Source organism: Phalacrocorax carbo, chromosome 8 (genome assembly GCF_963921805.1).
Source record: "Phalacrocorax carbo chromosome 8, bPhaCar2.1, whole genome shotgun sequence".
NCBI lineage: Eukaryota > Metazoa > Chordata > Aves > Suliformes > Phalacrocoracidae > Phalacrocorax > Phalacrocorax carbo.
Window position 1 is genome coordinate 41,023,198 of NC_087520.1, and position 13,129 is coordinate 41,036,326.

The 13,129-nt window shown below is 44.2% G+C and overlaps 1 protein-coding gene across 5 annotated transcripts in view; it reads left to right on the top strand.

The window, feature by feature from the left end:
• CMIP (c-Maf inducing protein) overlaps nt 1–8,838 on the top strand; it is a 138,061-nt gene extending 129,223 nt beyond the window's left edge. For all 5 annotated transcript variants that reach the window (XM_064459646.1, XM_064459648.1, XM_064459649.1 and 2 more), the window contains exons 17-21: nt 559–606; nt 1,371–1,517; nt 3,013–3,118; nt 4,251–4,321; nt 6,876–8,838. In XM_064459646.1, coding sequence (XP_064315716.1) covers nt 559–606; nt 1,371–1,517; nt 3,013–3,118; nt 4,251–4,321; nt 6,876–6,929 — 426 coding nt within the window. In that variant the 3' untranslated portion in view covers nt 6,930–8,838. The remainder of the gene's footprint in view (nt 1–558; nt 607–1,370; nt 1,518–3,012; nt 3,119–4,250; nt 4,322–6,875) is intronic.
• Nucleotides 8,839–13,129: the final 4,291 nt, after the last annotated feature.

Below are 13,129 nucleotides of genomic sequence, written 5' to 3' on the forward strand. Positions count from 1 at the left end.
AGACCCTATGAGAATTTTTTTTTTCCTGACTTTAAAGACAGTATCTACAAATTGAAGATAGGTCTGCTTTCATTAGCACTTTTTCACCTATGCAAACATACCCACAATCTTCCTCTTCCCTCTTTCACATTTGTATTTGTCTTCCTTAACCCCTGCTCCTAGCCTGAAAAGTATATGCTTTTTTTGAAGTCAAACACATTATTTTATCAGCTGTGCAGTCTCACCCCCTTTGCTATCTTAGCCTGCATTTTAAGGCTGTTTCCTTTAAAGTGAAAGTAACCAGATAATGGCAGGCTGAATCGGGCAACACGCTGACCTGTGGCACGAAGACCGCTAGCTGTGGTTAGTGGAGGTCCCCTGGGTACCAACAGGCCTGCATCTAGCAGACTCAGAAAAAAAATCCCTGTCAGTGCAGAAAAAGCAGGGAAGAGGTGGAAGGGCGGGCAGGGAGCTTTGAAATTGGAGCAAGGTTTGCTCTAGTGAAGAGCTTGCTATACTGCAGTTGGTCTGAAATGTAGAATGGCAACTTGTTTAACCAAAATATCTTCTCTCTTACAGCAAAGGAAAGGTGGTCCCACAAGGTTAACACTGCCATCCAAATCCACAGTAAGTTAATCATGTCAATAGGAAAACAAGCTTTATCTTTCCGTATTTAAACACTTGATTTATGTTTGCCATATGGCACAGCAGTTTTGGTCAGTTGAGAGGGGAGCCATTCCACTTGCTCTGTCAACACAACTGGAGTTTACACAAATAAGGCCACATTTCTGCTCTTGGGTCTGTGCAGCAGTTTCCAATGTCAGTACAAGCATCAGACTGTCAGATTTATACTGGTGCACAGATTGGGAATTTACAGAAGAATCTAATGGTAGGTTTGGGGACAGAATTTTGCAATAAGAAGCAGGCTTCACAATGTCCAGTTCAGGATCTTAGACATGAAAGTCTGAAAGAGACCCATCACTGTTGCAGTTAAGCCTGGTATAAACCCAGACTAACTTCACTGAAGCCAGGTAATGGTCCTGAACCCAGTTTGAATCTAGAACTTGCAGTGAAATCTTCATTAAGTTAAAAGACCCTCCTTTGACATTTGTTCTGACACTGAAGCCTTCATGTCCCATAAGGATACACACGCAAAGAAAATTTTTGTCCTCGTGTCTGGCTACATTTTTCCCAGGGTGTGTGAAGCAATGCTGCCACAAGAGCCCAGCTGCTTGCCAAACAAACGGAAACTTCTCTGTGTGGTTCTCTATTACTGTAAACAAGCGGTACAATTGTGCAACTGTCGGTGGCTAACAGTATCAGTGACAGCACTGCAGATGATTGCAGGCTGAGGAGTCAATAATCTTCCTTATCAATCTGTTTGCTTTCAGGATGCAGACCTGGCCCGCTTGCTAAGCTCGGGATCTTTTGGAAATTTGGAAAACCTCAGCCTGGCCTTTACCAATGTGACAAGTGCTTGTGCTGAGCACCTCATTAAACTGCCTTCACTCAAGCAGCTGAACCTGTGGTCAACTCAGGTAAGTGCTTTGCAGACTGAAACTCAGAGCAGGAACCAATGCTGACTAATTCTGAAATTTCACATTACATCAGCACGAGAAGAGTGCGTGAAGAGGCTTGCTTAGGATGAGTTTGTCCTCATGCTATTTTTACAGGGTCTAGCTCATCTTGGAGGCTAATTTTTCTTTTTTCCCTTTTTTTTTTTTTAAAAATAACATTTTATTTTGTTTTTAATTATAAAAGGCTTGCTGTTATCTTGGGTTGAACGTTCCAGTTAGACGTTGTTGATATCATTTACGTTACAGTACACGTGCTGCGTTCATCTGAGAAGTGCTTATCCTTTCACCCCTTTAGGACAAAAAAAAAAGACACTCTGCAGGTCACCTGGTCAAGCAAAACACAGAGTCTGTGCAGTGCAGACAGTGAATTGCTCTGAATTCCCATCAACCAGAATTTCTTTAAAAACAACAGCAACAAAAAGAAACTTGAATAGTGAATAAATAGGAAACTCTAATGAGAATGTGGTTATTTTGTAAGCAAAAAGAGGCCAAGTTAACTAAATAAATTATTCAGCTGTTAATTGAAAGAGCTTTTAAAATGAAATTTTTCTTCTACATTTCCCTCCTGGTTTTGGTTTCCTTGGTTCTCCACTGAATAGGTTTTCCCCATTTTCTGTTAGCACCTATTTGTAGAGATCGCTGAAAATACAGTTATTCTCAGTGCAACCACAAAAAGCGGCATTTTTTTTTCCACCCAAATGTCATGTAAATATCTTGTTTTGTTTTCCTAACTACTTCTGTATCCCAGAAATTTCCCCTTTTTGTGTGGGGAATATGAAGTAGAATCTGATTGCTTTCTTGTTTTAAGACTGTCTTTTATCTCCTCCAGATTTGCCCTGACAGTGTAACTTTTGGACTTTAAAACTTTGATGCTTCTTGCCCAAAATGAGTTTGATTTCACTGGACAAAGAGCCTGTTTTCTGTATGATGATTTTTTTGCTGATTAAAAAAAAAATAAGTTCAGATTCCATTTTATTTTGCGATATCCTGGTTTCCATTAATCTAGAATTTAGAAACAGCAGAAATGAAGTGGGTCAATGGAACAATTACCAATCAATAGTACATTGTTCTTGAGACCAAAATAGCTAATTAATACCACTTGCATTATGCTTCTTTTTGTGATGTGGTTGGGAACTGGCTGAGACTGCCATAACCATCTTGTATAGCCTGGGTGGGAGTGCTCTCATACAAAGTCCAGACTTCAAAGGCACCATTCTAATTAAATGATGGCCTGCGGTTAAGTGCGCACAAGTCACTTAATTATTATGTTCCCCTCTGCAAAATAGGGATAAAACTATTTGCTTTCTCTCCTGTCATTTGAGATTGCGGTAAACAGTCTGAGTGTGGCTTTGAGGGCTCCTCTGTAAAACTTGATTCAATGTGCCCTGTTTGCACTGAGGTAATTGCACACGGCGTTCATGGATTATTTGAAAACAACTTTGCTTGTGCCCCACAGTTCGGAGATGCGGGGTTGCGGCTCCTGTCAGAACACCTCACGATGCTGCAAGTGCTCAACCTCTGCGAGACTCCTGTCACGGATGCTGGGCTGCTGGCACTTAGTTGTAAGTGACCAAAATAAGCTACAGAGGAAAATTATGTGGGTTCGGAGGAATTCACGTGGGTTCAGACAGAAGACTGATTTCTTGGCTGCCACAACGCTGCTTCCGCAGGGTTTTAGGCCAGGCCATGGTCATGTTTGGGTTTAAACTTCCCTCCTCCCTGCCCACGCAAGCGGCCGCTCAGCTGCAGGCAGGGGAAGCAGGACAGTGATCTGAGCCTGCTTAGTGGCCTTGCGTGGGCTTTGTTGCCCCAGACCGTGCTCTGCGTCTTGCCTCTGACTTTACTGGTGGCGCTTGTCTCGATCTCACGTGGCGACCTGTTGCCCTGGGACTTCCAGGCTTTTTTCAAGCGCCCTCCTGCGGGTGTCCCCTCGGGGTGCGAGTTTGACCTTGTGGTGAGGAGGGGAAGATTGCAAAGCTACGCAGCAACTTATTAGTGAGTTTAGCAGTCATGCACAGCAGGTTTTGTACCCTCTCTGGAATTTTTTGTTCCCTCTTTTTTGGAGAGGTGAAACTCTCGCCATTCTTAATTTAAATAAGGCAAGGCAGCATGCGGCCGTCGAAGCAGCATTCAGGATTCCCTTGTGCGCTGAGAGCTGCTCGACGTGCCAGAATGAGACCCTTTCCTACATCCAACAGTGTATTATAAACCTCGCCTCTTGGGTTTAAAGGGCTCCTTTAATAGGCTTGATCCTACACAGACGTGCCAGACAGGCCAGTAGTTATGGCTCATCTTAGGAAACTATTCTGCTAAGTCCTGGAGCCCAAAATGGAAATGGGGGGGAGGGAAGGGAGAGGGAGGACTGCTAGATCAGCATGGCCCCTGCGTGCACCATGCAGAGCACTGAGAACGGGCACTATTCAGAATAATGAGCAGGAAACTGATTATGAGAAGTTGCCTGAACTCCTTTGAAGTCAGCGGTCTTAAGCATATGCCCTTCCTAAATAGGGACTTTTTCCTGGATGAGGGCCCAAACAGCTGTGTATCCATTCGTACTTCTATATTTTACACTATTCAGCTTCTTCCTGAGAGTGCTGCACATAGTCATGTCTTGTTTATGCTTTGGCCTACTGTAAGTCTGGTATTTTAAGAAATGCAGCATGATCATAAATATCTGTGTGTTTTCTCTTTCAGCCATGAAGAGCCTGTGTAGTTTAAATATGAACAGCACCAAACTTTCAGCAGATACCTACGAAGATCTCAAGGTATTTCTGAATTGCATCCACTAAAGATGAGAAGTAGCTGGCCCAGGAGGACTTGTGGATTTAGCAAGTGCATGGTGGTAGTGCCTAGTGCAGAGAGAACTGGCCCTGTGGAGTGGGTAGCATGAAAGTCATCTGAAGAGGGTAAAGTGGATTATTTTGGGGAGATAATGACTGAAAACAGCATTCTGAGGTTGCTGGCTTTGATGGACTCAGGAGACGTTTAATATGCTGATTGGATGACTATGAAATGGAATCAGAAACGGAATCTTTCTGCCAGTGCTATCAACAGTAAAGATTTCATAAATAGGAGCACATTGATTGTTTCCGATGAGGATACACAGACAGGTAAAATCTAGTGCACCCCTCCAAAGCCATGTCCTGTACTGTTATCAGGACCAATCGTAAACGTGGCTGACCGGCATTATGGAGCTTTGATTCAGAATGCAAAGAGAGAATTAAAAGCATTGAGGAAGGTGCAAGTTTATCTTGACGCCTCTTGGACTGGAACCGGGCTTTAAACAGAAACACCTGCACAAACGCTCACTTCCCGAGTTTGACACGTAAGATGTCTGGTGTTACCATTTGGACTGTGAATTTACAACCGCTCCGGCAAAATGGTGTAAAGAACTAGAATGTAGCTGTGGGAGGGGGTTGGCCCCAGGTGGTTTCAGACAGACTGCCTGAGATGCGTTGGCTTTCATGACTTCATGTGGACTTTGTCTTTGTTCTGGTGTTGCATGAGTCATATCTCACAAAGTCTTACCTTATAAACCCAAGCGCTGAAGATGAAACTCCAGATTATGTTGTCTTGTGTGTTGAAACTTCAGATTGTGCCAGGTTTATTCAAAAAGGTCACAACCTTGGGTTGAGTGTTGAACTCCAGGCAAGTCCTGAAACTGCTCTGCTTTCAACATTCACTGCAAACTTGTATCTTTGGTTCTGGCTGTGGAGCCAGGGCTCCCCCAGAGATTCAGTTGCAATGCTGCTAGCATGGATTTTTCAAGATCAAGTTTTCAAAACTTGTGTCACAATTGTATATGCAAAGAAAAAGTCCTTAGAATTAACAGCTGGCTTGCAGATGGGTTCACACAATGGAGCTTGTATCAGGCCCCAGGCACTTACAGACAATCAAGGTCAATGCTGTATTTGGCCCAGGGCTCTGAAATCGAGTCTATTGACAGGCTCCTCCAGTCCTACCCCTGCTTCTGAGCCCCTTTGCCACTAACTTCAGACCGAAACTCATATTTTCCTAACTGGTTCCCTCTGCTCTGGTATTGCATTAACAGTCCTTAGCGGCAGCGCACGAAAGTAACTTGCCAGGGCAAACAGCAAAACTGGCTTTGAGCAAAGTCTCGATGATTGCAGAGAATTAAAAAAGCTGAGAAAACAGGCATGCGTCACTTTTTCCCCTCTCACCTCTTTTGCTGAGATTTATCTTAGCGGCCATTTTTTTAGAGCTCTGTGTGTGTTCAAAGGGAGGGTAATAGTTTCTTTCCCTGGGGCACATGGTTGTAGGTCTGTTGAGAACAGTTCAGACTTCAAAGAACGTATTTTTGATACAAATCTTTCCTTCTTCTCCCCTTGGTCTGTGAGAGCACTCGGGGCACAAGCCGGTGATGACATTTCCTCTCCGCTCCATCCCCCACCCCACTAAACATGCTTGCACACACACAGACACCCACATATGTACCAGGCAGGCTGAACCAGACAATAAATAAACACCCACTACTGAAGTCATTATTGCCTAACTGAAAAATTATTTGCTGGCAGTGTCTGTAGGATTATGACTAGCTCTTATCAAAATATGCGTGCACATAAATCAAGGAGTGAGGTAATAATGACTCCTAGAAACTTCCAACTCCTCAATTATGCCCCAGCCTAATTAAATGTGTTTGTTTGTTTTGAGAGAACTAACCATACAATTATGGTTTGAGAGCATGGAAATGGGATTGACAAGTAGGAACAGTGCAAACAACCGATTCCCATCTGCCTCACGCATGGTAATTCAGGAACAATACGTCCAAATGCAGTGGATTTATGGAAAGGAGACCACAAAGACACCAAAAGTTGCTAACGCTCTCCAAATTTTTTTAATAGATGGAGGGAAAAATCAAGCAATGACTTAGTGTGGAGGCTGAAGAAGGAGCGTGTGGCTGGCTGCTGCAGATTGAGTCCACTGCCTTCACGGCTGGAGTTTGACAGACAAATTTTGCTAAGCATTTGTATAAAAAATAAAGATCAGGGTCTGATCCAGACCTGGTCACTGGCGCTTGGGTTTTACTAGAGCCGCTCGTTTTTGCCGCAGGTGTGACTTAGTCTTGTGTGCCTGTAAAAGCTCGGCGTCTTGTTCCTTCGTTAACACCTGTGTGCTTCCGCTCGCTGCTGAACTCAGCACCGGCACTCGGCAGGGCTCAGGTCGTAGCGCATCTTCCTGCAGTTTGTGGCCGGTAGATCAATCCTCCTGGTTTGCTGACAGTCCAGATTTGACGGGAGCTTTTTTCCTGAGTCCTGAATGCGTGTCATTAATTCTGACCTTTTCCTGCCCTCCCCACAGGCTAAACTACCCAATCTGAAAGAAGTGGATGTCCGCTACACCGAAGCATGGTGAACTCTCCCTGCCTCCGACTCTTCTCTTTTGCTTCTCATGAGAAGGAAAAGATTTTTAAAACAAACAGAGAAAAACAAACCGGAACATAACTTTTGGCTAATACCTGTAGAGCAGTGAGTCCTGGGACTTGGTGGTAGGAGTCGTGATTGTGGGGTAGAGGAGTGGCGTTGTGTGTGTCGGGGGGGACGGGGCAAGCCTGGACCCGGCCGGATTCTTTCAGATTTGTGATTTTGGAATCAACGTAATTTAAATTGAAAAGGAAAAAAAAAAAAAAAAAAAAGACTTTGTAGCAGCAAGAAGATTATAAAGAGGAAAAAAACACCTTTGTGGATTTTATTTGCCTTTGTGTTTTATGCCGTGTGGAGAAAAAAAAAGTATATTAATTTGTCATTATTTACCTGGGTTTCCTTGGCTGGCACCCATCCAGTCAGAACTCCTCTTTCACCAGTTTTGCTCCAGAAAATCACACTTATGAAAATCTCAAGAGAAGAAAACCAAAACCAATATGATTTCCACCTCCCCCACGTCCTTGCAGTTGTTTATGCAAAGTAATTTTGTTGTACATAAGATTTACAGAATGCATCTATTTAAGAAAATGGTTCACAAATAGCAGGTCTGGGACCTGTGTTTTATTTATGAATTGTTAATTCTTTTACCCTTTTTTTGCGTATAGTACTGTATAAACTAGTTGGCTGTCTTGTCGTTATTTTTTTTAAGAGGAAACGTCCTCCTTGAAGAATTGCCTTTTAGTAATGCATAGTGTATTATACTCCCTCTCTGTCACAACATCCATCGCGTTGTCTTTTTGATTTCAAAATGCCTCAAACGTTATCAAATAGGAAGGAAAAGACCTATCGAGGGGGTGTGGTTGTGGGGGAGGGGGTGCAGGGATTAATAAAAGTCACATTTCCTTCCAAAGTCTGAAAACTTTCTTTAGTCTTTCGAACCGTGTCAGGTTAAACATGGGAGATGGGGAAAAGATGTTGTTTATTTTGCCAATGGGGTATTTGCAAAACTCTGTAGTTTATACAAGTTGCCTCGGTTGTTTTCTGTTTACGTCCGATATTTCAAAAAGAGAAAAAAAAGCTCTCCCTCCATTTTGTGCATTAGCTTTTTCTGTTGTTTTTTTTTTTTCCCCTCCTCTTCTCCGCCCTCCCCTCCCTCCCCCTACCTGTTCTGTGCACACATTGTTCTGCATGTTCCTCTGGGGAGACTGAAAAAATAGCGTTGTTGCTGATGCGATAGCTCCGACCTGTCTGTAAATGTGACTGCTACATTTTTCAAATTCCACCATTGCTTAGAAGATGATTTTTTAAAAATTGTGGTTTCTTTTATAACTATGCTGTTGACTTTTTTTTTCATAATGAGCCTTCATTGTACAAAGCTGCTTATTTAAAAAAATCAAACAAAAAAAAACAAAAAGAAGTTTTTCTTCTGTTTAACACCTTTATTTTATTCTTCAGCACCTCAAGGTTTCACGTACAGCCAATGTAATTTTTTTATATATAAATATATATATATTTAATCTTATTCAATGGAAGCCAAGCTTTTGTTTTTTGGTTTTGTTTTGTTTTGTTTTGTTTTTTTAAACTTTGCTATGTAGACAACCCCGACCCAAATCATGTTCTGGTTTTTTTGGGGGGTTTGGTGGGTTTTTTTTTTTTTAATAAATGAAACAGAAATTGAGTCTTAACTCGCATAGTGTGCCAGGTTTTTTTCCCCCCTTCAAATCCCAAACTGTATGCGGATGCAGTATGGGGAAAAAAAAAAAAGAATAAAATAAAAATTATGCCAACATTTTCCTTAGCACTGTTGCTTTTACCAATGGTTTACTACTACTGTTCTGTAGCTGTGTACAAAGAGATGTGAAATAATTTCAGGCAAAAATAAACTGTAAGTGAGTATCTTTTAGCTGCGTGCTTTGTGTTTTCTTTGAAGGAGGCTTTCGTTGGCCTGATGACGCAGGGATGCCGTGGGAGGTGCAGAGACGCCGGAGCCGGAGGACGACGGCTTACCGAGGACGGTGTCTCAGAGCTGCGCGCTCGCAGCTCGCCCTGTGCCGCTGCTCCGCGCCGCGCACCGGTGCCTCGGCGCTGCCCCTTCCCTCCCGTTGCAAAGCGGGGGGACCAGCGGGCAGCCCTCGCGGGTGTTTTCCACCAGCTGCCGAGTCTCGAGGCACCGGAAGGGATGAGGAGGAGGAGGAGGAGGAGGAGGAGGACAGCTGACTCTGCCCGCCCGGCACTTGCATCCCTCCCCGAGACCATTTATCTCTTCACCATTCCTAATCCTTCATCACAGGCTCAAGGAGTTCTTGCACTGGCCATCAAAAGAGTTGCACTGCTGGGTTTTTTTTTGCACTGGTTGCCTGAAGTACGCGGTGCTGGAAACGCCCCAGCGTTTCCAGACTCGAGAGGGGCTTCTGTATATTTCAGGGCAACATCCAAATGGAGGGATCCGCGTTCTGCTCACTGTCCTTGATAAAGCATGCTGGTTTGTGGGATGGACACCAGCAGAAAATCCAGCTGGAGCCTGACAACTCCGCGTCGATTGTCCAATTACTAAACTTGTTTAGCTTTTAAACAAATGGGCCCCACTTGAAACCAATTCCTGCAGATGTTATGAGAACCACCTTCGTCACCTATGTTACCTGGCCTCTGTACTTTCATGTTTGTCTGTATTTCCGTCCTATTCCACAAAACAGACTTTAGGACATGGAGAAACAAAGCATTTGTTCTGTGTTTCCAGACAAGGTAAGGACTGCTCACAGGCTGGCCCTTGAATAAGGAGAATAAGCCCCATGCCTTTATTTTTTTCCGCACTGAAACAAGACAGCTGCAGCTGAGGCTGTCAGGCTTTTTGAGTCTTTTCCCCTTGAGCGGTCACTGCTGCGTGTGGGCTCTCCTCCCCTGGCAACAGCAGGGACTTCGCAAAGCCTTTCTGGACCCTGAATAGCCAGAAATACTCCCGTGATGTTGCACAAGGGACTGAGAAATTGCCTAAGGAAGGAGAGCTTTAGGCCTTGACAAAGCGCAGGCACACACTGGAAACAGCTTCTCTTCCTCCTGTGGGCAGTGACCCTCTCTCCTGCTGCTCCCCAGGCTCTGCCCTCCGGGGGATCGGCGGCAGCGGTTGGGTCCTGCAACCTCAGCTGGCTCAGCAGAGGAAGAAGCTTGAATATCCACGGTGCACTCGTCTCGCTGTGATGCCACGCGGGCGACTTGGAGCGAGCAGGGAAAGGGCGTGTGTGAGATCCCCCTTCAGCACCTGCCCCGGTCCTGCCTTCTGCCACCGCCTCCAACAAACCGCTCCTTTGTGCTTCGTTCCCCTCCCGAACCAGCAAATATTTGTCCCTGCGATGGCAGCAGGCTAACCAAAACCGGAATGAGCTCGAAGATGATCAATGTGTTGTTAAATAAAATTTAACTTGTACTTGTGGTCGGCCTCACCTTGCGGGAGTCGTCTCTGGGCCAGGGCAGGTGCCTTTGGCCTCCAGCCCCCGGCAATTACCGAGTGACATTGTTAGAAAGTTCTAAGGATTTTGTCAGGCCGGGGATTCTTGGTTACAAAAAGGGAGTATTAGATGGGGTGTAAAAAGAGATGCTGTATCTCGGCTTGCGCTCGGAGAGGTTTTTCTGAGTTTTCTCTACTACGGGGCTTGTAGAGGGCGCCGGCGGTTTCACCTGGATAATGATGCCTTTCAGCCTGCCTTTCAGCTTGCTGATAATACAAGCCACTAAAAAGCTGCCCAGTTTCATCTGGGAGGTTACTGCAGCCTGTCTTCCCAGGGATTGTGAATACCAGGGGTCTGTCTAACCTACAGCTTTTGGCTTTCAACCCGAACTAGCGCGATAGCTTTGATGCAAGTCCAAAGAGCACAAAGCTGCAGCATTACCTTGTTTCAGGGGCAATTTTCTCACGTCCTCGTTAAAACCCTGCAGTTGTCCTACCTTCCTATTGCTTCTTCCACTGCTCACAGCTATGTTTTGAGTTTCAGAAGACCAAATGCAGAGATGAATCTCACAAAGTGCCAGTTGCCTCCAGTTTCCCAGCTGGGTGGGTACAGTCTGTTTGTTGCTCAGAAAGAAAAATATATGCCTAAAATCCTGACAATTAAGTGTGGATTTGCTTGGGGGGGGAGTGCTGAAACAGCTGCTGGTCTGAAGAGTCGTCTCAAAAATGGTCCCATTTTTACCAGGTAAGAGCTCAGTATGTCATTCATATGGTCCTTTCACACAAGGTGGAGCCTGGGTTATCTACAAGTTCCGGCCCGGAGGACCTGAGGCTATCTGCCTAACGCTGGTTGTGGGACCTCCTGGGTAAGATGGAGGTACCAGGGTGGGTGTGGAGCAGCTGGGCTGTTCTCAGGGCAGATCTGCAGGTTGCTCAGTGCCCACTTGAGGTCTGTGGGTGTCCTGATCTCCCGAGAGCCGGCGGCGTGTCCCCAGAGCCGTCAATGGGCGCTGAGCAGGCCGTGTGCCTGTGTCAGGACCACCCCTGCCCAGGAGGGGAGAGGATCCATCTCTGAGCCTCAGAACTGAGCAGGTGAAGTCCTCTTGGAAATACAGCGGGAAGGTGTGAGTGAGTGGAAAGACCTTGTTGGTAGATAGGTGTAGGGCCTGGAGTCTGGACTAGCAATCCCTGAATGCAGTGAAGGTAAGAAATAGTAACAATGGGCTCAAAAAGAAAGTGTGGATGCCAACTGCCGGAGATCGATGTATTCTGGACAACAGCAGGAGCTGAGGCTGTTCCGTCTTTGGGATTTCCACTCCTGTGATGGCTGGGAGCAGGAGTAACCTCCTGTCTCATACGTACAAGGATTTATAATCTGGAAAAGAGCTCTTTGAAACTTTCTACACATCTATAAGCAGTAAGACTTTAGTGCTCGCATCATTCTCACGCTAAAGGCAATGCTGACCTCTCCCAGCCTCTGTAAAGCCAACCAGCTGTACCTATTAGAACACATCAGTCAACTGTATTGCTGTGTCCTGAATTTTTAATTATCTTTTCCAACTAAATAGAGTACACGCATCAAAATATTTGTTTCAAGTGGATATTATCGTCCAGTTTTTTCCAATTTCTTTTCTGTTGACCAAAGAAATCTTAAGTAAATATTTGAGATAAGCCATTTTTATTAAAAGCAGAGCTTGGAATATCCTTTTTGCCCGTAATATTAAACGTGCCAGTATTTTTCCTGCTAGCCTGGTACCTGCTTTTTTTATCATTACTTTTTAGGCAATCTCATGTCCATGCTCTTCACCAACCATATAGAACAAGTCCTGTAACATATTTGCATTTTTAAAATAGACCCTGTGAGATTTCAAATATATAGGTACAAAAATCTCACCGTGACCCCAATGGTCATGCAAGAACCTTGTCAGTACAGCGCTGCCGATGTAAATGTGTGTCCTTTTTCCTACCAACCTCTGCAAAGATCAAAACAAAGGTCTGTATAACAGACTATAGCTTGCAGATCATGTTCAGTTCCCTGCTAGCATTAAATTGGTCTCAACACCTAAATTAACCAGTTTGCTTCACAGGTCTGGCAGTTGATATAGTAACCAGTTTCTTCTCAAATTTTCTTCTAGTCAGGATGTAATATCCAACATTAATCCTCTAATTTTAACGCAGCATACATTTGAAGTTGAATTGCTCACAGCAGCTGAGATACTTTTAAATCTGAGCAGAGTGTCTCCCACCTGGAATCTCCCATTCTTACATATGCCTTTACTATAAAATCAGTGCCTTTGTATTAAGTTACATGAGGTTCTTTAAAAAGTTTGCTTTGAATATGAGGTCAGAAACCTGCTGACTCCCTCACTCACATCAAAGTGTTGCTAGTGTCTTTGGTATGCAGTATACCTCATTGTATTTAAAATACAGAAGCCTTGGCTTAGGGTTACTTTTCTTTCCATATTTTACCAATTATGATGACATTAAGGATAACTAATGTTACTGACTCATTTGCCAGGTGCTTTGAGATCTTGGAGCTAGGTTTTGTTATTTATTGCTGTGCTAAGAGGCAGGATTGTGAACCCTGAAGGGTGCAGAAACACATCTATCAGGAATGCTTTGGATTTCTGTTTAAGCATCACAGTGTTAGAAAGATGCAGGTTTGGGTTGATTGTTGTTATTTATAAAGAGAAAAAATATTGTAAAACCAGTCTATTGAAAAACTAGCATTTTATGTCGTTCTCAGATCC